This window comes from Tachypleus tridentatus, chromosome 13 (genome assembly GCF_004210375.1).
Source record: "Tachypleus tridentatus isolate NWPU-2018 chromosome 13, ASM421037v1, whole genome shotgun sequence".
NCBI lineage: Eukaryota > Metazoa > Arthropoda > Merostomata > Xiphosura > Limulidae > Tachypleus > Tachypleus tridentatus.
The window spans coordinates 58,851,748-58,879,740 of record NC_134837.1 but is presented as its reverse complement, the minus strand read 5'-3'; the positions used below and the strand labels follow the sequence as shown (position 1 = coordinate 58,879,740).

At 33.5% G+C, this 27,993-nt stretch overlaps 1 protein-coding gene across 3 annotated transcripts in view; it reads right to left on the bottom strand.

The window, feature by feature from the left end:
• Positions 1–22,848, bottom strand: part of LOC143240989 (mitoferrin-1-like) — a 44,716-nt gene extending 21,868 nt beyond the window's left edge. Inside the window, exons 1-3 of one of the 3 annotated variants that reach the window (XM_076484374.1) lie at positions 22,570–22,848; positions 12,048–12,203; positions 4,532–4,757 (exon numbers count right to left, since the gene is read on the bottom strand). In XM_076484374.1, coding sequence (XP_076340489.1) covers positions 4,532–4,757; positions 12,048–12,167 — 346 coding nt within the window. In that variant the 5' untranslated portion in view covers positions 12,168–12,203; positions 22,570–22,848. Of the gene's footprint in view, positions 1–4,531; positions 4,758–4,883; positions 4,975–12,047; positions 12,204–22,569 lie in introns of those variants that run through there. The other 2 variants (XM_076484375.1, XM_076484376.1) reach the window with 2 other exon arrangements.
• Positions 22,849–27,993: the final 5,145 nt, after the last annotated feature.

Sequence of the window (27,993 nt, the reverse complement as noted above, 5' to 3'; positions counted from 1 at the left end):
ACCATATACAGGCATCCACAGCAGAGGGAATTGGGAGAGGAATGCATGTGGAAGACTGCATCACTTCTATACTAGGTATACTCTGTACCCAGTGTAGGAAAAAGTGTTATATACATATATGGAAAATGGAAAGTCCAACCTAAAAAGGGAAAGAAAGCCAAATGGATTGGAATCCAAACCACTGTATACCAAAGTCCCAATCATAGAGAAAAATTACTGTAGAACAATCATCCACAGAGGGTTGTCACATGATTACTTACATGCAAGATGCAGTTAAACAACATTGATCATGGGGTGCATTGGAGTTCAAGGTTTGTGGCACACCAAAGAAAATAGTTTCATACAAAGAGAAAAACTGAATGAAAATAGTTAGACATGTGAAAAATGGTAATGTACCATATTGCACTTATCACAGTTATAATATTATGCCATACATTTAGCCATAAAGAAAAACTTTAAATTTTACAATTATAACTTAAGTACACAACATTTAATCACTGCTTGTTCTTAATCATTTTGTAGAATAAATAATAGCACATAAAAAATGCATTGTCTCAAGATGTTATTTACCTAAAATATCTCCCAAGACCAGATGAAAAAAACCTACTCTAGAACACAATTATCCACCTCTAATTACTATCTAATGTTGCATAATTATTTTCTGATAAAAGTTTCACTTTTTTTTTTTTTTATTATGATTTAACCTTTTTAAAGCTGCTCTGTGTTAGAAGAACTATAGTGTGAGATTCGTTTATAAGCATGTATTGTACAATCAAATCTCCAGCAGGATAACATGATTTCGGTGAAGTTTTGGAATAAATCTTGCAATTTCTTTGGCATACACTCATATATATCACTGTTTAGCAATGATAAATAAAAAACAACAACACACAAAAACACTATCCTCATCATTCCAAACATATACTGAATATAGGGTTCCTGTAGAAGTGTGTTGCATGTACCAAGATGTTTAACTAAGCACAGTATTGCTTAGAATGTAAGAATAGGCCAGGAAAACAAAAGGCCAACACATTATGTATTGCTTATTATAATCTCAAAATCTCTCTTATAATCTAAAACAACTTTTATAAATGTTTAACATAGGTTTTTGATGTTTTCAAAAGCTATGAAGACCTTCAGTTCTTCCAAAAAACATCACTAAAATAGATAACTGGCAAGTAAAATTACATCCAAATGTTCTGCTGATTATTCTAAATCTGGCATCGAAAAGGCTAGCCCACAAATGCTTGAAATTATTGCAATGATTTATACACCAAGATGTTGTATTTTAACCTAGAAAGTACAGAAGCTATATAGCATTTCACAAACTGCAATAGATGATGTTCAGGCTAAAACTGCTGCATTCATGGTCCTTTAAAAAAAGAAAGAAAAGAATTAAGTAAATGTCTTTAAAAAGTAAAGATAATAAAGGGATGGCAATGTAAAAAATACAGAGACAAGGTATGGATGGATGGATGCATAAAACCATACAAAAATCCCTACATAAACAGCCACTGAGTCTATGTTACAAGCTCATAGGAATTAGTCATCGTAAAACTTTATAGCATTATACAAATTAAATTCCTTTATTCAAACCTCAATATATGAAAATGAAAGGAATTCATCATTCGGCTGCAGATAGAAGTATTTCCTGGGAATATTTGGCTAGTTATGCAAGGATTTTCTATGGTTTTGTGTATTCATTCTTACCTTGTTTCCATACTTTTTGGCACTGACATTCCTACATTACTCTTGCATTTTTTTTTCCTATTACTTGTAAACTATGTAACAGAACAGTAGGATTAACAATGTCACACAAGTTATTGAGCATTATTTTAAAATAATTGAATACAGCATTATAAAACAAAGGATTCAATCCTGAAATCTCTTCCTGTTGTATTACCTTTGAAACTATTTATTAAAAATCACAAGATTATAACAAAAAAAAAAAGAGTTACACATAAAGAATAAATGTTGCTGCCACAGTAAAAAATATCAACTTAATTTTCTGTTCAGCTAATATGCCCCTTCTGGAAAAGTGTACAAGTTAGTAATAAATTTGTGAAACTAAAGGAGGTTTTTGAAATGATTTTTCATGCTGGCTTGGTTTTAGTTTCATATAACCTTACATAATTACAATGGGTAACAAAAACATTTTATCTCCTGCTAGAAAAAAATCAACTGTTTCTAAATAATGTGATAATGCTGATATTAAAAATAATGTTGAAAATTACTGATCACCAATACTTTCAGTTGTGATAGATTTATTCAGAATATTCTCATAAATATTGCAAAAATAACTTTTTTCTTTAATAATTTTATTCATTGAAAATTACATTTAAAAATGTTCCAAAAGAATACATAATAGCACTATTAGTTTAAAAAAAAGCAAAGAATATAATAAAATTGTATGCTGGAAATACATTTAGGTTATGTTCATACTTTTCATTGTGGTATTAATGTTTATTACAAAATATCTATTTGCTTTGTTGCACTTTTTGCATATGTTCTGTTTCATGTTGTATGAACAAACAGTAATTTCCCATCATTGAAGGATTCCATCATCCTTGATATTACTATTCCATTGTAGAAATATATTGGTGAAATAATTCACCATGCTCATTACTCATTGCAACTAGATAATTTAGAACAATTCTATATATATATATATATATATTATCCATCAGTACATCCTGAACCTGCGACCTAAAGACATGTCATTTCACTTTTATTTCATTGATTTCTGGAAACTTCTCTGACAGATATTGGAAATCATTACTATCTTTGTTTATGCCATAAACATCTTAACAGTTTCATATGGAGTTGGGGAGAAACACATTTTGATGATTCACTAAAAGACGATACTTGCTATTCTGTTTTAGTATATAATTTTCTCTTCCTGGCTATGCCTTCATTTTGAAATAATTTTTGTTATTTCTGCTGTCATAAAGACACAAAAAAAATAATGTTTGTTACACCCCTACTGCAGACCTAGCATGTGTGTTCCACCTATGGTGATTATATTTGATGGCTTCAAGTATAATCTTTCATGTTCATAGCATGAACAACAGGAATCAATGGATTAGTGTAACAGCTGTGGCAATGTACAGCTTTCAAACAAACTTTAGATGACTCAGTAAAAAAATCTCCATTCTTGAGGATGATGTTTAGTACTTAATTCTTCCATTAGTGCACGGGTATAGAAATGCAAAAGTATCTCTTATGGTGTAGTGAGAAGTAAGACTTTGATGGGAACCTATGTGATTGTAAACTCTTGTTCATAGAACTAATAAATTCCACTGCTACAAGTGAGAGCCAAGAAGTTAATAATGTTGCTTTACTTCTTCCTGTGTGCTCAGATGAGACAGTTTATGCTAAAGTGCAACAGGAATATAATTCCTATATGAGGAGGAAAATGTTTCATTGTCTTCTTCACACAATAACTCTTCTATTTCCCAAATCTCTGGTGAATGTGGCACTGGAAGACTACTCCCATGAAGTACTAGATTTCACTGAAAATGCAGTAACTGGATATTTGATGTATTGTTTACCTTTGCCTGAATATCCAGAAATATTAGTCACACAAAAATAACAGTCAATTAAATGATCTTTAGGCTCATGCCATGTCATGTGAACAGCAAATCATACTTGCTTATTCAGCCACTATATCAAGCCTGATGTGCAAAGTGTACAACACACATGTATAGCCTTATGTTTTTCTTTGTCACCAATTTTACACTCAAAATAACAGCATTAAGTTACTTTACCTTGTGCATCATGTTTGTAGAGTAGAAAAGGTTTGGGTGATTTTTTGCACTTTGACTTTATTTGAACTTAAGGCAGCCAGCATTTCAATTGATTTTTTACAAAATGTAAAATAATTTATGTTTATATAACTACAGTTTAAAAGATTAAAAAAAAACGTTTTGAAGAATTTGATTATATTATATTGCTGATATAACACGAGGAAGAAGATTAGCTTTGTTTTGACCATGCACAGACGAGAGGAAGTTACCAAACTAAGTAGGTGAGACAACTGACTCTGCCCCTTTTTATGCTCAGTCAAGGAACTTTTTTAATGCTCTATCAAACTGGGCATATGATGATTTCATTATTCTTGTGCAGGGCAGATGGGAATGATGCAAAATTGGTGCAATTCACTGCAATTATATTAAGAAAAAATAGCATATGTGAACAATATATTTGGAATTTTACATAAATACATTCAATGTCTGAAGTTATCAAAAATGTATGTCTTTTACAATTAAACTTAATTTCACAGCATAAATTTATTGCACTGAGATGATTGCATGGTATCTCACCAGTGTTGATTAAATATTGAGATTTTACAATAACTAAAATTCCAGAGACAATAGAGAAATTCTGGCTATAATTTTTAAATTAGCACCATCAAATTACCATCAAAATCACTTGAGTATTTCTAGTAGCAAATTTTTTGTTGTCCAGTGTTATTTATAGCAGATTTGCTGCCCAAAATGCTTAAATCAGGTTTTTTAAAATAAATCTTTACCTTGAGATATAGGACTATGAGCTCCAGTTTCTGTACCACTGAATACCCTTTTCATTTTTTCATAGCAAGAGAAATACAGTGCATGTGCAGGACCAGCTCCACACACCACAGCACTCATTCCTCGAACAGGACGAAGAACACCTTCATATCTGACCATTTTGTATAATGCATCCGACATTGAATGATATGTTGCCTTGGGATTTGGTTGAAGGCTCTGCATTCTAGTCTGAAAATTAACAGCAAAAACTATGCAGTTTCATAAATTAACACAAACAAGAGTATGATTTGTAAAATTTACAGTACCAGAAATAAATATGGAAACTAAAGATAAAAAAGGTATAAACAGACATACCAAAGGAATGCTTCCACAGCATCGTGTAAAAATGAACTGCAACATAGTAGTCAGGAATTGATATTTTATATTCTGTTTGGTTTTCAGTCAGCTAATCAAAAATTATCACATCAACATAATGCTGTTAAAAATACAGGTACTCATACTATGCCCATTAAAAATAGCATAAATTCAGTCATGACTCTCAGGTTATAAGTGTATAGATAAAAGTTTAGAAGTAAAATGTTTGGCTGGTTATGTATAATATAAGTGAAAAATAATTGTAAAACTTCATATTACAGTAGCAGTTTGCAAATTCTGTAAAGTGTATGCAAAACTGGTACTGTTAATAACAGAAATGGTCAGGGTAGAAAACCAAAATTAACAAAAAAGAATTGGGTTGTATTTGAGGTTGTATGTTATTTATATGAAATACAGTGGTTAGAGACCTTTCAAGAAATGTACATGTAGATGTTCATAAACATCAAAATGCATATTAACACAAAAGCAGTCCAGTGTTGCTTGGTTGGAGAAAGCATGGTCAAAATACAAGTGAAGCTGCTTTAAACAAATTTTTATCATACCCAAAATTTGAAATTTGCATCCGACATACAAAAAAAAGAATGAACAAACCCAGAGACAGGTTATTTACCAGATGAATTTAAGTTTGAATTAATCCGTAATAATTTGTTTGATGATGATGATGAGAATAATGGTGCTATATTCAAGGTACAACATTTATAGTGAATTATGTGAAAGATCAGTATAGGTTTGGTGCTGCCTTTTAACCATTGGTGTCAGTGGTCTACACAAAATTGGTGACACCCTGACTGCTAACAGTTATACAAATTTTCATCTATCATGCAATTTTTTCAGAAAAATGACTCGTTATGTACAAATTCTTCATCCAGAAAAAACGTTTCAAGCATATAGAAATTACATCTTGATGGTAAATACAGTATGAACATTCTTGAAGCTGTACAAGCTTAAACAAAAACCAAGAAAACCAAAATGGAACCAAATAATTTCTCTCAATTATGAGAAGTGATACATGATATTTAGAACAACACTCTACAATTATACATTGAAAAATTGTATGGAACCATAAAAACAAGGTGCAATGCTATGTCTTTGGCAAAAAAAAAGCACAAAGGAATACTAGTGCATTCTATAAGTTATTTACTTTTATTTTGTATCTATTGAGAAATTATTTTGCACCACTGATAAATTCACCATTTAAATACATAAAATAAATGTATATATGTAAAAAAAGCCAGGCAAAAAAAAAGTCTATGGTATTCTTAGTTACAGTTACACTGATCATGGTAATCAAGTAGAATCTGCAAGATAATGGAAGATTTGAGCAAGATATGTTATGCAGAGAGTCACTTCCAACCTTACATTGTGAAGAATGAAAGACATTTGACAATACAACCAGGTGATTAGTGCCATTTGCTAATAAATTAACTCACTAAATTTGAGCTTAATTATCATGACAAATCTTGTAACCATCTGAAACTATAAATACTATAACTCTGAATGTATTAAGTGTACTTTCATGATACTTTGGAAGACTAAAGCAAGCATTACAAATCTGTTGGAAACAACAAAAAACATTTGCCTTTTTAATAAAATATTTTTATTATGATTTATCTGTAAATTCCTGAAGACCCTACTAAGTCAAACCAAGGGCAAGGTGATTTTCAAGTTAAAAATGAAAATGCTTCTTTTCACCCTATAATTTTAAATGCTTAATTTGCAAAACCTCCAAATCCTAAAGGAATTTTAAAGTTATTTCAACCAAACTTTGTTTTCTATCCTTCACTTTTCTACATTAACACTGACTATAATCTACAATGTAGACTAAAACAAAAAATTAAAACTATGAAATGAATTTATCTTTGTTTCCAGAATAACTGCATACTGTAAAAATTAATTAATTACACTTATTTATTCTAACAGCATGAGCTACTAGCCTTTCATATCTAATTTCATTGCTTTACAGATGTACTTTCACTGTCTTAGAGCATGTGAATACTATTTATTACAGTATAAAAACCACTTCTAACTGACAGCTCTGTGTAAACAAATGACTGACGTAATTGCAATCATGCCATGTGTATGTGCTAGGAAATTCCTATCACAAGTCCTTAAAAAAGTCAAAAAATGTAAATTTGATCTCATGGATCATTAACCATTTACCTTCAATAAACTGCATTTTACATCATCAGAACAAAGGAAACCACAAAGATAGCCCATTATGTATCTTTGCACTTAAAGAATAACAAAAAATAATTTTATATTATTTTATATTGAAAATGTATTTCCAATAGGTACTTACCTCTTCTCACAAAAATAGCTTAGCTAGAATCCTACAGTGAGAAAGATGAGAAGGGACCAGGATGAGGGAATGAAAGAAGTATCCCCAAAATCATTTGAAAGATACTCCTGACAATGAGAAATATAGATCCGAAGATCAGATGAGGAGAACAGAACCACTTCCGAGCTACAGCTACTCTTAACCCATGTGTGTAATGTGCAAGAAAGAAGAACAGAAGGGTGTACAGTGACAAGGGCACATCAAACTGTACTCTGTTAATCAACTACATCAAAATGCAAACAGAATACCATCTACCTTCTCTCAACTGAATTGTTGCAGTCATTTCTTTGTGGAACTCATTCAGGATGGTGTTTGTATGGTTAACTACCCAAGTGGCTTGAAACTAGAAAGTGATAAGGACTCCCATACTTCACTTGAGGAAAGGAAGATGACAGTGCAGTGGATAGCTCAGATGAACATAATCACTTGAGACAATGAAATGAGTAAGCTTGAAACCTTATTTTGTAAAGCATACCAAACAGAGTTATACACTGAAGGTATAGCAAGGATGGGCACATTTATGCACAAAAATATTGTGATGTCATTTATCATTAAGCAATCTTGAGGAACACCCCCAACTCAATGGTGAGCATGTCACAAAAATGAAGAGCAAGTCAACATGGCTGTACAGTGTTGGTTTACAGTTAAATAATACTTGGTCAGGCACTACTCATCACAGTAGGGAATTTACATGATACAGAAAAAAAAAAAAGAGAAAAAGGCCCCTGAAAAAGACAAAGTTACCAGTTAAAGTTCCACCAAAATCTGGAGAATGGCCACAGATTATAGATGAAACCCCCATAAAGAGGAAAGAATGACATGAGAAAGATACCGGGAGATAAATGTCTTGGGAGTGGCATATATGCTAGACTGTAGAGTTTCCTCAATCAGATGATTAAGATGAGAAGCGAGAGAAAAAGTGAGGTGGTTGATTTAATGGAAGGAAACATGGAGTACAATATGGAGGAGAAAGGTAGGGCAAAGTAGACTAAACAAACCAAATGACACCCAATTAGTAAGGGTAGATAGTGAAAGATCATGAAGAAATGATTTTCATGGAATAAAAAATCAGTTGCATGTATCCCAAAAGGCTCAAATACATGCCACATAACAACAAATGGTCTACAGAAGAAAAATAGAAGGAAAGGATGAACAACCCTCTTGAGTAGTGGGAAATATGGAGGTATGGAATAAGGCAACCCAATATCTAGAAAGTGAGAAAACTGAAGACTCTGAGTCAAAGAGCCAGGAGAGAAATTCACTACATGATCCACCACAGAAGGCTTGTCAGTAGGAACCACCAATATATGGGGTTTGTCCAGGCATCAATGCAGATTGCCTCACAAGAAAGTAGGAAGGGAAATGGGGAAAGAAAGAGGATCATAAGCAAGATTCTCTCAACTGTGGAGGACCCACTGAAGGTATTTCATATGGGACCAGTGCAGTTATAGAATATCATATCTTCAAAAGTGATAGAACCTCACAAGCAATAAGTGACTCAGATCTGAGGGCAAGTCAAAATTTCCACTGAATGAAGACAGAGGAGAAAGCAATGTGCAACTAATATTCACGTTGAAAAAAAACCCAAATAGAATACATGATGAGTGGGTTGAAAGAATAACTTCTCCAATTTGATCAACCAGCCATCTCCAAGATGCACAAAAAGGAGTTGGTGAGTGCGAGTGGCTGATTCCTGCTTGAAATGAGCCTGAAGGAACCAGTCATCAACATAATAATAACATCACACCCACAGATATTATAGATGATGTGCAAAAGTCTGGACCATACAACAAAACACATAAGGAGCCAAGGCAAGTCCAAAGGGAAGTGCCCAAAATTGGTAATCCACTCTAAGATGAACAAACCAAAGATGAGGGCTAAACCTATGTGCTATCGGGATGTGAAGCTAAGCATTGGAGACATCCATCTTAAAAATCCACAATCATGGGGAAAAACATCCATCCTAGGGTGAGAAAAGACTCCATAGTGAACTTGGGGTGTGCGATAAAGTGGTTAAGGTTATGTAAGTCCATGATTGGCTGCCAATCCTCAGTTTTCTCTGGGGCAACAAAATGACAGGAATAAAAACTCTTGCAAAGATTGTGGTGTGGTTCATTTTCTTGCTGCAGAAGCAATGCTTGAATCACCTCTGACAGATGCTTGTAGGTCATAGCATATTGTTGTAGAGAAGGAAATGAAGCAGGAAGAAACAGAAGGTGAGAAAGGAAACTGGATAATAGTCTTCTGACAGAACCAGCATTACCCATTGATTATCAACAAAAGTATGCCAGTGAGGAAAAAACTCTAATGGCCAAGCTCCAACTAGAACTAAACCAACAGGATAGTCACCAATATTGCTGGTAAAAGGGGTTGAGTTGTCAAGAGAAATGAAAAGAGGTACCCTTAATTAAGAAAATGGGTAAGGTTTGGGAGAATGAAGGACAAGAAATGAGAATAGGTAGCATATGAGATATCAATCAAGACAAATGGGCTGCAAAAGTCATAAGGGTTGACTGCTTGTGGACCAATGACATCTGGGGTTCAACAACTTCCTGGACAGCATCAAAAATAATGTCTTGGAAAAGGTGTAAAGATAAAATTCCCTTAAGATAAGTTGAGGGTAAAATTGACCAAAATGAAAACTGTATCCCAATCTATAAGGTCCCAAAAACAAAGAAATCATGTACATAACACCAGAGCCAAAGATGAAATGTGAGCTAAAGTGAGAGAGAAGAAGTGTAAGGGTATCTGCAGAAAACCTCTTAGAATTTCACTATAGTCTCTCCAATAAAAGATATATGGAAGAAAGGTACTGCAAGAGGTTGGGCAGGATAGTACTGAGCATGGGTAATAAAAGACTTGGGATCCATCCCCCAAATAAGTAACAATGAACTTAATAACTGCTGATCTGATAGCAGATAGCCCACATAATGGTAAAAAAGGGTGAATTGATCAGAAATCCTCAATGGGCATAGCATGCTGAGCTTCTCACTTAACTGCAAGACAAATTGGTTTACGTGTACTTGAATATCAGAGAAGAGAGAAAAAACCAGAAATGGTTGTGAAGCTTGTTCATGTAATAAAGAAGGATGCAAAAAATGAGATAGGGGAAACACATAAAACATCACAAACCTGAGAAACAAAATATGTAAAGATCTATATAGGCCCAGGCAATTCTTCAGGTTGCAAACCTGAAGTGAAGCTAACTCAGGAGGAATAAAAAGACTATCAAAGTCCTTATCATTCTGAATCAGTTCGACTGACCCAAGAGGAGCCTGGACAACATATGGGAGAACAGTCAACCCATGTAGTGCTCACAGTTTCTCTACATATTAAAAGAAGATTAATCATTGGATTGCCTGCACCCAAGAATCGAGTAAAAATATTGGTCATTGGTAGAATCCCCAAGATGGAAATGTGATCTTTGAAATTTATAGCACAAGAAAGGTTCACAAAATTTGATGACAGAAATACAGTAGTAAGAATGAACTGGTATAAATGAAAATAAAGTCAAAATGGAACCACTTCATGTGAAAAAAAAAAAAATTGTTTGTCACACTGAAATTACTAGACACTGTAAATGGTTCAAAATGAGAAGTCAAGATTCTATAGAGAAATGTAGAGGGAGTCCCATGTAAGAAAACAGTAATTCCAACAGGGTTCAAGTGGAAGGCTTGTGGCATGCATAAAGAAAAAGGTTGCAAAAGAGGGCACCAATGAATAATAATAGTTAAATCTTGTAAGAGAAGATATATACAGTATCAGAATGACAATTTTTTGATTATGTGAATAGTTCAAATAGTTATGTAATAGTAATAAATTTTAATTAGTTGATTATTTACTGGAGTCTGACAAAAAATTAATTAAGTTGAATATACTTGAATTAATATGAAATAAAAATTCATAATGATGATATTTTGATTACTAGTTAGTTGAAGTAATTAAAAATTTTAACAACTAGAAACATTAATTTGATTACTTCACTATTTTCATGACATTAGTCAATATAAATCACAATTTAATTATTTTGTATGACACTAAATAATGCAATTGATCTTCAGAAGAAACTGATTTAATTGAACACTGTGCAACAAAGTGAAACAATAGGAAATGAAGCTGTCACAAAAGGTCTGTTGAAAGTAGAAGAAAAATGTGTTCAAACATTTAATGTTCGTATTTCAATCTAATATAAAATGTCTTGAAAGTAGTTTAACTGCTTGTCATCTACATTTGAAACATAAAATTTCATATTCAATAGTTATATAAAAAAATTTCATTGTCATAGCTATATTTTCAAAAGACACAAGATGTATAACATTGCTACATTAAAAGAAATCTAAAGTGGAAAAAGATAATATTTCTATGCTGTCTTCAGGATAATGTGATTTTTTTAAATTTTAAATTGTCCATGTCAAAGATAGCATTTTAAAAAAGTTCAACAATATTACATACTTATGACATAACCACAGTCTAAACAACATAATAAAAACAAAAAATATCTGTAACAGCATTTCTTTTGTGTAAAAATTTATGATATCAAATTAAATTTTTATTCAACTAATTTAAACAAAGTACGTATAAAGAATTCTGATACATTTCAAACTTCATTCTTTCCTTTGCATGGATCTGAACCAAACACTCAAATTCCAGGAAACTGACACAGCATCTCAACTACAGGGTTAAGGCAATTTAACAACTTAAACTACCACACACACTATCATGTGGTCCCATGTTTTGGGCCTAAAAATAATTTTACATAAAGTTGCAATTGTGAAACATTCATGTGGTTGCTAACAAACACCTACCTTTACTGAATCTAGAGGATAAAGGATACAATGTTCCATAATTCCAGCTGCTGCTCCAGCTAACATGTGGTTAGCTACACTGTTTGAAGGTAGAGATTCATAGTCATCAAATTCCATCATAAGTAGTAACTAGGTACAGAGTTCACAAGATCTAGACTGTGCAGAAACATAAGTTAGAAAATATTCAACATTTTATAAGAATCACCTCAGTGAACTCTAACATATAGTATTTCTTTCTCTGTGTCCTTCAGTTGTTTATTTATCCTTTTACCTAAAGAAAGCAATTTCATACTACTTAATATGGTGAAAAAGACCAATTTTCTACTAGGAGTTATTTTATGACAAATGAAAAAATATACAGATGTAGATATTTCAAATATTATTATTTTAAATATATTTGTATAGATAAGAATTAAATGCAGTAATATTTCAATGATGTTTCACTCTCCATGTTGTGGCCTTCTTCAAAATTAAATTGCTTACAACTACAGCATGAATACTGAAATGTTTGATATACTAATACTAAAGTTTATTTTAAGAATACATCTCTTTTTTTAATTTCTGAAATTACACTTTAATCATATTAACTACAAATGTGCATGAAAGCTCATAAGGTGAATTTTGTTTGTGCTATATTTTTAGTGTTCTAATTTAGAAGTTAGCTAAAGGGTGCATGATGCTATGATCTGTAAAATTTGAGTATTAAGTGGAAGATTAATAGAGTATAAGTACAAGTAAAGTGAAGCAATCAATCATTCAGTAATAATGGAGCAATTAATGAGCAGTAATGAGAAAGCAATTTAATTGATCAATTAATCAGCAAGGAAATTCTGGAAGTTAGATATAGGTTACATGGCTTATGGAAATTTTGTTTGTTAATTTAAGCCCATAATTTTTGGTGAACACAACTAAAAATAATAAAACTAGTTTATCTTTGAGTGGAAATGAAATTATTTTTACCATATAATACAAAAGAACCTGCCTAAGATAGAAAAAAAATATTTTTATGAGGTAGTGTTGTAATCTGTCCTATCATTATTATAATTTGCTTCTGTTTCATCTACTGAAAGTTTGTTTTGTGTTCCTAAGGTCCTAAAAGGACAGTTTGTAACTTCTATTTCTTTCTGTTCAATATTTGTATTGGAAGTATTCAGTAATAGTTTAATGAAATCATGAATAATTAATGAGCTTTTTATTGAACTCAAAGTCATTAAAATCTTTAAGATTAAGCCTAACTGCCATTTTTAGCACAAAAATTTGATTTTGGTTTTATGCTACATGTTTTCTAAGAGGGTTACAAAGGAGCTTTGTTCTGTTGTCAATTTCTGTTGAAAAGAAGGTTCAGTTAAAGAAACACCCAAATTTAATACAAAGAACACCACTGTTAATAGCTGTTTGAAATAACTCCAGGTTAAGTGATAAGTTCCTTAGTTTTGACTAGTCCTAAATTTTTGTTCATGGTACTTGGATGGCTAAAACACTATAGTAGGCTTCCTTCTTCAGAGGTAAACTTGAATAATTTCTCAATTCACTCTTAAAAAAAATTACTGTCTTTATGCAACAAATCATATAATTAGCATTTTTATATCATTATTACTAAGATAAATGTACAGGGTAGTGTTTACTTGCTTTTTCTATTTTAATATAAAGGTTAAGCTTAAGAAATAAATTATCAATTTCTTTTTAATCTTAAAATTATAAAAGCAATGTGAAAGCTTTTAATAGCCAATCAAAACAAAATGGCAAAACTTAGAGTTATAAAACAATAAATTCATAAATGATAGGAAATAATAGGAGGCTCATTTCTGTTTACAGTAGCCCAAAGAGCTCATATATACTATTTAGAAATTAAAAAAAACACTTCTGAATCTGATAAAAATGCTTTCCTAAATTTTGAGAAATATTATTCACCATCTCATATAATAAACATCTTACCAGCTGGTGCTGGAATCAGTATACATTCAATTAAATATTAAGTAGGTAGACTGTAGACATTAACAAATGCAGTATTATTACTGTACAGCTGAATTATTTCCTATCTGTATATGATAAATGTCTATATACATTCAGTCAAAATTAAAATTCTAAAATATGAGAGTTAAAAATTCAACTTCTACAGGCTTTTATGTTTACATTGTTTCATGGTATTCTGCACAAAATATGTATTTAACTTTCATTCTGCTTGTTATGCTAAAGTTAATTCTTGAGAATAAATCTAACATTCCAAAACAAAGTTCAGTAATCACACACCCTAAAACAAAATATTTGATATTAAAATCAAATAATAATTTGTCTACTTAAAAATATACAAGAGAGTAGTATTTCCAGTACAGTTGTGAACACATACCGAGGCTCAAGTTTGGAAACAGCTTGACTAGGTAATATATATTTGTTTGTTTGTTTTAACTTTTGAGCAAAGCAATGCAAGTGTTATCAGTGCTAGCTGTCCCTTATTTAGAAATGTACGGAGTAGAGAGAAGGCAGCTAGTCATCAGCACCCATTACCAACTCTGAAGTTAAACAGTTTGTAATGTTTAAAACTTAAACATTCCTGGTCAAATATATACAGTTTTCTGATTAATAATCATTCATTACAGTTATAGCTTTTGAGCTTTATAGTATACTGACTATAGTAAACCAACAATATTAAACGGTCTCTCTGCATTGCATTGGTTACCTTTTATAAGTTTCAAGGTGAGGTTCTTGAAAGTTCCATTGCCAATCACTGGTATTTTACAAACATCTATATTCTTGATTCTTACACTTGAGAATCTTCTACAAATTTAGAAAACAGGCACGAGTTTCGCAACACACGTTTAACAATACACATAAAAATGCATTTCTAAATATATATTAAACATTCAAAGGAGATGATCCATATGGATAAAAGGAATACAAATTAGAAAGGAGGAATACCAGTGTGAAAAAGATGAATTCATAATGAGCTATTGAAGTCTTAGGAAGGAAAATATGATAGCAACAGATATGTGATAAGCCAAGAGCAAATATATCCAACATATGAAAACCACCAGCAAAAAAGGAGCAAAGTAGGTTGAATAAGGAACAGGTAATCAATGGTTTGAAAGGATGTTGGGTAACGTCATGGAGAGAGACTTTGAACTCCCATTCTTTAAGCTGCAGAGAGCAATACAAAATGGAAGACATTAGAAAGGATGAAAACAAGAAATCAATGGCAGAATATGACACTGTCTCTTACAGACCATCAAGAAAAATCAACAAACCAAAGAGGAAATAAGGGCTGCCACAAATGCCAAGAGGCTGAATTTTCCCCCACAAGAGACCTAACAAAAGTCAGGCATGAACAGAGTGTGATTAAGGCAGGATGAAGCACCAATAAACAATACTGGAGGAAAAGGGACCTGGATAGAAGAATGGTCAATGGTGCATGCAATTGAAGCAATAGAAGAATAGGAAACAAAAGTTGGGCAGGTCATAAATGGGCAATGAAAGGACTCAACATGGAGTAGCTTGGATGAAAGATGGGAAGGAAAAAGATAGGAAAGTAGGCATAACTATAATCAGTCTCATCCAGACTGAAGGCTGTCATTGCCAGAACCAACAAATGAGGAACCACAGATCAAAACAGAGGAACTGTGGCCTTGAGGATGCAAACTTGACAAGCAGAAGAGCACCCCATTGGGAGCATAACCATCAGAAGACCTTGGAACCACTTGGTGGGGAGAATCTTGTTAAGACAAGATAACTGATCTGCAACAAGAATGATAACACCCAGTATGTTGCATGCCAATAGGCAAACATGCAATGAATGAACCCAGCAGAAGAGATCCAATATTTTAAAACAAAAAGAATGAGAATGCTTGAGGAGTATCCAACAGTTGGAAGAGACAATGGTAGAACAGTCAAACTGAATTATGATTAACCTGCTCTGTACTCAAAGAGAGAATATGATCTAACTTCCAATGTCCTGCAAGAAGTTCCAAAAGAGTAATGTACAAATGTGATTTGACTGACATGTAACAGGGAGGTGGAAGAGGAATGCCAGCTATGGCAATGTCCTTGTAAAGTGAAGGGGAGCAAACAGAGTAAAAGACTGACTAGGGGCATGAAATTAAGTATAAGAGCCAGTATTGGAGAGAGAAAGGATGTAATCTGAGGGCATAAGTTCTACACAACAACCCCTTCCATTAATATAAGCACATCCCCATAGGGAATTACGTCCATTAAAGTCCTCCAGGATAAAAATGGGAGATGGCAACTGTTCAACGAGAATATAAAGGTGTAACTGATTATAGTTATCTTCAAGAGACAGTTAGAAAGAACAAGCAATTATGGTAAAACCCAAGAAAACATGGATAGCTTCAGCCTATACAAGTGTTCTGCGTGGCAAAAACAGGGTGGGCACATGCTAATCGATCAACAGGGCCACCCCTTCATGCACTCATCCCTAACTCAACCTGCCATTTCATTATAAAAAAAACTGCCAAAAGTGACTGTATCACCACGTTTCAGAAATGTTTCCTGTAAGGAGAGACATGCAGGATGGTAAGAATAAATCAGTGCTTTGATGTCATCCAGAATAGAACACAAATGGGAAGATCCATCCTCTCTCCCATTGTAGCATTGGAATGAAGTGCAGCAGCTTACATCTGAGGTTTTGAACTGGTGTTCATATGTGTCCATATCAACAGGTTTCAGAGATGTTTCCTCTAAGGAAAGACATATAGGATGGCAAGAATCAATCAGTGCTTTGATGTTATCCAGATTAGAACATAAACCTTGATAGTTCCACTGTATCAAAGTGGCCATTTTTTATTTATGTGTAGACAAATTGGGTTGGGAGCCCTTCTGTTTTAGACCATGTCTTTTTTCTTTATTTTCTTTATTCGAGAGAGATATATCAACCTCCATGGATCCTACCCTGGGTCGACTGGGCAGGTCTCCGTTATTGAAAGAAGATTCCAGTAACTGCGAGCATGAATGAATGATTGTTTTGCATCTTGGAGCTGAAGAAGAAGATGTACCCGAGGAAACTGCCCATACTCAAAACCAAAGGAAGTGGAATTGGGGGTCTGCTGGAACAAATGGTAGGGACAGAGATGGGTGTTGATTCATCAACTTTCTTATGGTTGGAGATCAAAAGACTTTTCATACAATTTCAAAATGATTCTTTCTGAGGCACAGAGAGATCTGTCTGCACTCCCATTGTAGCAGTGGAATGAAGTGCAGCAGCATACGTCTGAGGTGAACAGTAATTTGAGCCTCAGGGTAAGAAATGTTTGAAACCATTTTCAAATGCTGTATCTCTTTCTTCCATCCACTTGGAGCAACAACAAAAGTAGGATGGGTGAGAGCCATTACAATTAATGCAATAAGAGTCTGTTTCACACTCATAGGGATTGTGGTCCTTGCCATTGCAATGAGCACACATTAAGGAACCACAGCATAATGTGTGAGTGGCCAAACCACTGACATTGGAAACATCTGAGAGTTCAGATTATATGGCTGTACCTTACAATTAAGATAACCTGCCTTGATGGTGGCAGGTGGATGTGGTAATGTAAATGTCAGAATGAAGACACTGGTCGGCATTATAATTCTATCTTTGCAAGTGGAGATATGCCTCACTGTAGAAATGCCTTGGGTGTAGAAACCAGTGAGAATCTCTGACTCAGGGATGTTATTCAAATCCCCCTCAGCAATAACTCCTCATGATGAATTCAAAGTAGCACGGGGAGTAACCTAAATGGTATATCACGAATGGCCTTCGAATGAAAGAGGAGATCATTGTGTTTAGGAGTGGATGTTTCCACCAATATGTCCCCAGAGCAAAGCTTCTTGACTGATTTAGGAAAGCCAGCAAGTCACTTCTGAATAAAAAAGGGAGACATTTGCCCAAAAGGTTTGTCTGAAAGAGAATGTAATATAAGAAAAATGAAGTACAAACATTACAAATGTTGAAGATTGTATGCTCTAAATCTTCAAAACATGGTCATTTACCTATGGACTGTTTCCGTTTTTCACTATTCTATTTAAATTTTTTATTTGGCAAATCCATAATAAAGAAGGAATATTTCAGTGCTCACTGACCCCACTCACCATAGAGCTCTACAAGGGGATGCAATACAGTGCCAAAGAAGGACATTACAGTAATGCCAGGGTTTCATGAGCACTATACCCAAACATCAACATCAGATACAATACCCACAACACCTGTTGAGAACATCCAACACTAGTACTTGGCTGATCCTAGCTCAATTGGCAGGTCCACTTGGAAACACGAGTTGAGGATCCTCTCTCCCCTTGATGGGTCAACACACACCAAACACATGAATGGGTGTTTATACCCCAGAGGAAATGAACTGAAAGAACCTTCTTGGGGAGGTTCCCTCACCATGTACAGGAATCCACAGGTAAGATGAGGCATATTGCACACACTACTCAAAATGTGGCCTAACAGTGACTTACATAACAAAACCATGACAATGACAGAGTGTACCCAACATTTATTCCAAAAAGAACTTTTGTTTCACAATAACCAAAAATAAAAACCATAATCAAACAACTTGATTCACAGATGCAAACAAATATTTGCTTCTACATGTAAAGTTAATTCCTACTTGTTTCCTTCCTTAGTCTAATATAATATTTTATTATAACAGCCAAATAAGAAGTTTATAATAAAGAAAATTGCTGATTAAAAAGTAGCAATCTTGTTTTTAAAAAATACAAAAACTGGCTCTTCAGAAGTGACTATCTCTATTCAATGGAAAAATATGTTGAACAAAGTAGTGAGCCAAGAAGGAAATATTAATCTTGTATACAATTAAGGTTTTGTATACATTACAACACTTCAGACTAGTCATCTGTCTCTGATCTTAACTGTGGAAATAACTTCCTATAACAGGTTTTTTTTTTGTTGTTGTTATTTTTAAGATTTAGGTTTCTAAAATGTTCAAGTTTTTAAAATATTAAAAGACTAGAACTCAACATAAAAGCATCTTTTTAGAGAAGAGTCCATTATTCCATTCTGTTAAATGTTGTATTCTATAACATGTGTGCACATGAAGTTTAAATGTAAGAATGAGTTACAAGATGGTTACATTACATGGAAGGTTAAACACATTAATTGATGGAGATAGTATAATATAAAATTAACTCCTTGCATAACCAAATATATAAAGTTAAACAGAGTAAAAAAGGGTTTTCTTAGCTTAACTTCAGGATAAAAATGCTTTAAAAAGACTGATTATTCATCCTGCAAAAGAGAATCAGCGAAGAAGTCTGTTGTAGATGGTTAAAAATACACTGGATTACTCATGAATAGTATTACACAAACATCTCTTGATTAAACATTGTTACTATTATAAATCCTTTTTAAATCTGAACAGATTATCTGTAATTCAGCAGCCTCATTCACAACACACAATTCTTATTACATCATTTTTAAAATGTCCTTTATAGAAATTTGCAACCAAACAAAATATTATTATTCTTGATCTCCATATGCACTAAAATATCAAAACCAAACCCTTTCAGCATCAACTGATGCAATTTGCATCACTTCAACTCCAGAAAGACATTTATGCAAAAAACAAAGGGTAACTCTTAGCATTTCTCACAATAGCTCAAAAGATGCCGTTAAAAGTTGTATTTTGTACACAAAGAATGATATTATTATAATTGCACCTTTCTAATACAATATTATTTATCTTTAGTAGTTATTTGCACTTCAACTGTTTAAGTAGTTTGAGAACAATCAGATTTAAGTTTAAAGTATAAAAATACTTTTCTTCATCTTATAATTTTCATATTACATTTGTACAACCTCTAAAACATCTTTAATGAATATCAAAAGTTTTAAAAGGTAAATGTTTATATTTTTATTTTTCATTTTCTCTACCACATCACTAACTCCAGCTATGACAATTTCCAGACAATGCAATACAATTATTAAAATTAAAAATTAAGCAAAAAAATATACTTTTTAATATTTTATAGAAAATCTTAAAATATTGTTTTTGTTATATTTGAAATTTCATGTCTTTTTCTTCTGACATATAATTATTTTTTTATGCATAATTTTCCTTTCTTTTCCTTTAAGATTTATTCTTCATCTCAACAGAAGTCAACACTGCTCTACAGGCATATTACAGTAACCCTTCAAAATTTTCGCGCACCTCATAATATCATATGTCTTGAGAAGTGATGAAAAGTATAACATCTTTAAAAAATGGTTAAACCTTTCAATTATGCAATTTAAACCACAACAAATACATAATGAACTATAACAGTAAGATCTAAATACAATTTAAACTGTATCTCCGACAAATACGTATTTTGGCAAGAAACAATTGTAAGTTCTATAGTTACTCAAGCGGCCAACAATACAACAGTCAGTTACATACATTCTATGTCAACTGCATGCTAATTACAAGATAGCCATTGTTATATTACAGTTTAAAAAGTTCTTTGTAATGTATGTATGTATGTATGTATTTAGAATCTTCATGTAGGCTACAATCCATTGAAGGTAGACATGATATTTATCAAAATTGAAAAAACATTTATAAACTTGTTTCAATTGCATTCATTCAGAGAACTCTAAAATGTACGAGGTAAAAAGTTATGTAAGCATCTTAGAGTCCAGATGTACATCTACAGAACTACAAAGAGAATTTTCATAGTTTGTTGGTCACATGACAATACATCTGAAATTAAATAATTTATAAAGGTTTCTTTTAAAATAAAGAACTTATAGATAAGACTTCATATCATAACATATATTATACCTTTAATTTAAATAAAATAAGTTAATAGTAAAGATGTTTGATTAAGTTTTGAATGTAATCCAATTTGTGCAGAAAACTGTTTAAAGGATTAAGCAATGATGACTTGCACCTAGATATGGCATAATCTCAATCCCCTGAATCATTTTCACATTAAAAGATAACAATAAATTTAAAATAGCATCACTCCTAACAGGTTCCATGATCAAATGATGAAGAAAACTATTCTCATAATTTTCCTAAACTCTTCCACCTTTAAATGTTCATGTTTTTAAAACACTAAAAGACTAGAACTCAACCTAAGAGTATTTTTCAAAGACAGTTCATGGCCCTTTCCAACACCTGTTTAACTTTAGAGTTTGTCTCTCTTGCAGGAGGGATTGCACAATAACACCACAAAATCTTGATGTAATTCAATGTTATCTGCATTAACATTATAACAACTTTTTGTTTTATCATTAGCTGATTTAAGTATTCCCCATGTAAAATTATGAATGACATCCTTATTTTTTAGATCCACAACAGTTCTTTCAACCATCAATCTCTCAGAACATGTCACAATGTTTGATCTAATAATCCTTAAGTCACTAGATGTAGATTTGTTCATAATAACTCATGGTACAAGTATTTTATTTCTTAGTGGTACAATGACCACACTTTCTGTTGACATTAGAAGTTCAACCTGTGGTATGATAATTGTCATGTAGTGCACATAGATTTTCTGGTCATACATGTTAAACCTTTTTGAAGGGAGCTCAAATTTGCATTCATGTGTCCATATGAAATCAATTCCCAACACACTCTCGTACTTGATGTCAATTACCAACACATGAAGCACTTAAGTGTTCTCTACAATAAAAGTTACTTTTTTTCTTACTGGAACTTTATGTCAATCTGTTGTTTACATCAATCTCTCTTCATTTCTGAAAGCAATTTCTCATTTTCCATTAAGAAACAACATAAATCAACATACTGCAATGATTATTCATCTAGAAACCTTTGACTCATAAATGTTTCTTCTCAGATATTGGACATCTTCTCAGATGAGACAGATTTAGTATTTCCAGCTGAACTTCACTCAGCAACCAATTTCCATCTTTGTTATGTCTGGTTAGCTTTTTATTGTTATTTTCATAATGCTAGGCTTGAGGACTCATTCTTTAGATATTACCTCCTTGGCTTATTAACAGCTGTAATGGTTAGATTTCTCAAATCTATAAAGTTTCCTCTTAAAAAGGATATATTTTCTGAAACTGTAGACAAAATCCTATAAAGTTACACTTGACACATCTAACACCTTGTGGCTTACTTCTGACAATCAGTGCAATAACTTGAATTAATTGTAATACCAGTATTTTAGCTTCTTGTGGGGTTTCTGAATAGGCTATAATAACTTATATTTATTTAAGTGAATGAATAACATTATATTATTGCATCAAATTTATAAGTATTTCATATTGTATAGCAAACCAACTGTTTAATTATTATAGTATATATTACCGATTTCTTTTGTTTTTTTTTCAAACAGCACAAACTTTACCAATTATCAAGTTGACACTGTCAACAAAATACATTTGGTACCTATTTCATCAAATTCTCTGCAAAAATTAACAATATCACACTTAAATGTCATGAATTACAAGTTACACATTTGATTTTCCAATTCTATAAAATGTTAAAGAAAACTTATTTTCACTGAAATTTTAAATTTAATAGCAAAACAAATGTATTAGTTTAAGTATACTATAACTTACCAAAAGGTTTCCTATCATAATTATTTTCGAAAAGCAGCAGTACTAGTAGTAATGATAAACTAATATGACGGTGCACTTATTGGGTCAAAATATAAAATAAAAGGTGAATGATAGACCTTACTCTTACTAATGAAATGCACACGGTAGCTGATAATATAAATTATTTTTTAAATTGACATTAGTATTAGTTTATTTACAGTATAGGGGTAACTGTAAATGTGGACAGATAGTGCCACAGTATTAACATACTCGCGTGCACTTCTCAGCCCATGAAATGTGATTGTCTCAGAAATTTGAGACCCACGGAGACATGTCCTTTAAAAATAATAAAAAGAGGTATACTGTGTATAATATTATTACCATCTTTTTCTTGTCATGTTTGCCAATTTTATTCTTATTTTAGACTCCTTGCATATACAATATGTAGATATCAATAAAAAAAAACCCATAAGAAATAAGATATTCCCCCGAAGCTTAATCACCTTCCTTATTTGTGGTAAACTCTTTATAAACTGTTGACCAGAAATCTATAGATATATTGAGAAATAAAATAAAACAAACACAAAAAGGCGAAATTGGTATTGCAAGCATATTTTAATCAACATTATATATTAAAATCAGGAGTGAAATTATTTTTAAATTGTTTGTTTTGTTTTGAATTCCGCGCAAAGCTACTCGAGGGCTATCTACGCTAGCCGTCCCTAATTTAGCAATGTAAGACTAGAAGGAAGGCAGCTAGTCATCACCACCCACCGCTACTCTTTTACCAACGAATAGTGGGATTGACGTTACATTATAACGCCCCCACGGCTGAAAGGGCGAGCATGTTTGGTGCGACAGATACGAACCTGCGACCCTCGGATTACGAGTCGAAAGCCTTAACACGCTTGGCCATGCCGGGCCCTATTTCTTTAAATGTAAGGTGTTACTAGAACTGGGGGTTATTTGCTGCTTTGTCGCGTTTTGTAGTTACACTTAGATTTATTTTTTTGTTTATCTTTTAATTTTCTTTTAACTCTGCAATTGTATTTATATTCCATAAATCCTTGAAGAACTGGTTATTACATACGTTATCTTGTACTCTTTTACGCCTGTTCCGTACTTACTTGTGTGTTCTTACTAAAACAATTGGCCCGGCATGGCCATGTGGTTAAAGCATTCGATTCATATATATGTAAAAATGGCTCGTTTGTGTTGAGAAAATATTTTACGTAGAGAATCTGAGAGTCGTGGGCTCAAATCCTGTCACATCAAACATGCTCTCTTTTTCATCTGTGGAGGTGTTATAATGTGACGGTCAATCCCACTATTCGTTGGTAGAAGAGTAGTCCAAGAGTTGGCATTGGGGGATGATTATTAGCTGCCTTCCCTCTAGTCTTACACTTTTAAATTAGGGACAGCTAGCGTAGACTGCTCTTGTGTAGCTTTGCACGAAATTCAAAGCAAACTAAAACAATGTTGAAGTTTGTAGGTGACATCAAGATTTTGGGGCTAATTGTACCAGAGATACTGCAACCATACAGACCATTGGATGCATTGGGTCAATATCTGGTTTAATTATCCAAACTGTATGGTGATGCATGTAGGTTTTCACAGCTGAAATTATTGTTACAATTTAAATGGGAATACACTAAATGTTGTGGTTGGAGAAAAATATTTTGGAGTTGTGATTGTAAATTCACCTAAGTTATGTAATCAGTGCATTGTACCTAGTTATAAAGTTAAAATGTTTTTTGGGTATTCATCTATAAAAATACTGAATACAGAACAAGGGATACTATTGTTTCATTGAGTATAGATCACTTGTAAAGCCTCATTTAGAATACTGTTTTAAGTTTTGAGTTTTACTCCTAATTAGCTGTCTCTAATTTAGCAGTGTGAGACTAGAGAGAAGGTAGCTTGTCATCATCATACACCGCTAACTATTGGGCTACTCTTTTAACATTGAATAGTGGCGTTGGCTGCCACATTATAACTTCCACGGCTGAAAAGGTGAGCATGTTTAGTGTGAGGAGAATTCAAACCTGAGATCCTGAGATTACTAGTAGAGCGCCGTAATCACCTGGTCATGCCGGGCCTCTTAGATAGTAAATATAAATATTTATATTACAGTGCTTATGCCGTTACTACAACCAGCAGTATTCTCAAGTGGCTAATTTATGTCATTCCATTTCACTTTAAAATATTCCATTTTCACAACAGGTGTACTAAGAGTACAATTTTAGGTACTATTAAAAACGTGTTCTTGTGCTCGTTCTGCTAGCTTACAAATTATTTATCTTCTATAAAATATAATGTGAGCCACAGTTATAACAAATAATCGCACTTGTATGTATTCTGATTTAATATATACTAGAGTCCTGTTTTTGTGTTTGTATAATAACGTATAATGCATCTTGGCTAATCTTGCAACATTACAAGAGGGTTGCAGGAGTGTTGCATGATTTGTAACATTCCTGCAACATTTGTTAAAACTTGTAGAAATTCAGTATTACAAGTTTTAATTTGAGCAATATTGATTCAATATTAAACAGACTACACATATTAAATACTGTGCATTACGTTCTGGACACATAAGAATGTATTACAAAGAAATGTTGGTGCAATGTTGCTTCAGTATTTTTTGCAGACTTTCTAATAGTTAAATTTTGAAAAGATTGTATTTCAGAGAAATGTTGCTGCAATGTTGCTACAGTAGAAAATTGTTGCTATATAGTATTTTTGAAACACAGTTAAATTAATATATAAATAGGCAAATTGCAATGCTAATGAGGATATCTATGCTGGCAACAGAGAGAATAATATATACATATATATGACATATGTACATGTCTGATATGTTTGCACCACTACAACCTGCTCGAGATTCACTGGACCTGTTTCTCACTAAAAACTTGTCTAATGAGGCTTGTTTCTGCCTGCATTTTAAAATGTTTCTGAAGTAAGACATGGCATTGTCATTGAAAAGGTTTATGCTGCGGTTTGCTACAGCTTTGTCAGGGTGAAATTGTTCCACAAAACTTTGTAACTCTCCCCATTTTTCACACATTTCCTTGATAAGTAAACTAGGAACATCCTCCCTCTCCCTTACATCCTCCTCATCTGAAGACACTTCCTCAGTTGCCTTCTGTTGCTGCTCCTTCTGAAGGTCTGGGAGTTCTTCCGTGGTGAGCTCAGTGTTATGGTCTTCCACCAACTCCTCCACATTATCACCACTCACATTTAAGCCCATACACTTGCCTAGTGAAACAATATCCTCGATAACAGGCTCAGCCTCAAAGCCTTCAAAATCTCTATCTGCTACTGAGTCTAGCCACAATTTCTTCCAGGCTGAATTCATGGTCCTCAGTCCTCAAAGACACTTCCCTCCAGGCTTTGTCTATGATCCTAAAGCAATGGAGGATATTAAAGTGATTTTTCCAGAACTCCATGAGGGTTAACTCTGTGTCAGAGGTCACTTGAAAGCACCTTTGAAACAGTACCTTGGTGTAGAGTTTCTTAAAGTTCGATGTGACCTGCTGGTCCATGGGCTGAATGAAAGGAGTCGCGTTAGGGGGCAAGAGCTTAACCGTAATGAAACTGTACTCCTCCACCAACCCGTCCTCCAAGCCTGGTGGGTGAGCAGGTGCATTGTCCATCACAATAAGGGCTTTGAGTGGCAACTGTTTATCCGTGGGGTAATTCTTTACACTTAGGGCAAACACGTCATGGACCTACTCCATAAAATATTGCCTGGTTACCCATGCTTTACTATTAGCTCTCCACATGACATTTAGTTTACTTTTCAGGACATTATTTTTTTAAATAAACCGCCGGGTTCTCAGAATGGTACACAAGCAAAGGCTTAAGTTTTAAGTCGCCACTTGCATTACTACATAACAATAGAGTTAGCCTGTCCTTCATTGGCTTGTGTCCAAGCAGTGACTTTTCCTCCTTGGTGATGTAGATCCTCTTTGGCATATTCTTCCAAAAGAGGCCTGTCCTATCATAGTTGAACACTTGTTGGGGAATAAAACTCTCAGCTTCTACATAGTCCTTAAATTCCCTAACAAATTTATCAGCAGCGTCTTTGTTAGAACTGGCACCCTCCCCATGTCTCACCACACTATGTATGCCACTCCTCTTCCTACAACTTTCAAACCACCCCTACTAGCCTTAAAGGCATCACTTGTATCAGCACTCGTTCCAGGAGTGTTTTTCAGGAGATCAGCATGCAACTGCTTTGCTTTCTCACAAATGATAGTCTCAGAAATGCTGTCATGAGCTAACTGTTTTTCATTTACTCAAATCAACAGTTTTTCTACCTCTTTCATTGTTTCGTAAGCACTTTCACTCCTTTTGCAACATCAGCTCCTTTGATGACCTCTTTATTTTTCAGTATGGTGCAGACTGTAGACTTCGCCATACCAAACTGTGTAGCAAGGTCAGGCACTCGAACACCACTCTCATACTTCGCTATGAGATCTTTCTTCACCTCTGTTGTGGCTTTAAAAACTTTTTTTTTGGTTTGCTGCTTTCATTATCCTTCTTTGACCCCATGGTGGCTTATTTAATCAGAATATTTAAAAAAAAAACAACAAAAAGAAAAACGAGAACGTTCACAGCAGATTTTACTGGGGGTGTGGACTGAGCGACAGGTGCGGGTAAAATGTTTTGGGCAAGCTTGGCGTGGGCCGAAAATGGTCAAAGGGTCGTTTGGGTTATTTCGGGGGTTCGGGCCACAACAGCTTGGTTCGGGAACCGAGTTTATGTGCGACCAGCGAGACATTTTTTCTTCTCAAACAATATGTTCGAAAAACGGTTTATAAAATCTGCTTTGGCAATTTGGCACTCAGATTTATACATCATTTATCATATGCGTACAATCTGCGGAATGGCAAGCAAGGTGTTGGCATCACGTATTACAGACTCAAACTCGTTACCACGATACTGACTTAGCCATTACCAGGACGATCAAGGTTAGTGTTTTATAAGTATGTTGATAATCTTTAGTGTTTTAATTTTCTTAATCAATATTTCTTTGCTAAAAAGTGCCACAAAATTACCGTCCCCAATTATCGCTCACAAAGCGCCGAAATCTGCTTTACAGCTTCCCTAATATAATATCACGGAAACTGCATACGGGTTTTGGCGTGAACTTTGTGAGCGATAATTGGAGAAGGTAATTTAGGTATTAAATATATTATTCACTAAATGAATAAATGAGCATTGACCGTGAATCTTTGCTTTATAAAACTAATAAATACTATAAAAGTGGTGAAATCCATCATGAATTAATGTAGAATAGCTACAAAATTTTAATATGCTTTTGCTCAGTGTCACGTTTTACCTATATGTATAATTATTGACTGTTACGGAAGGATACAAGCTGACCGATAAAAAAACTGATATGCACACCACAAAAGACGCCATTGCGGGGTGTCT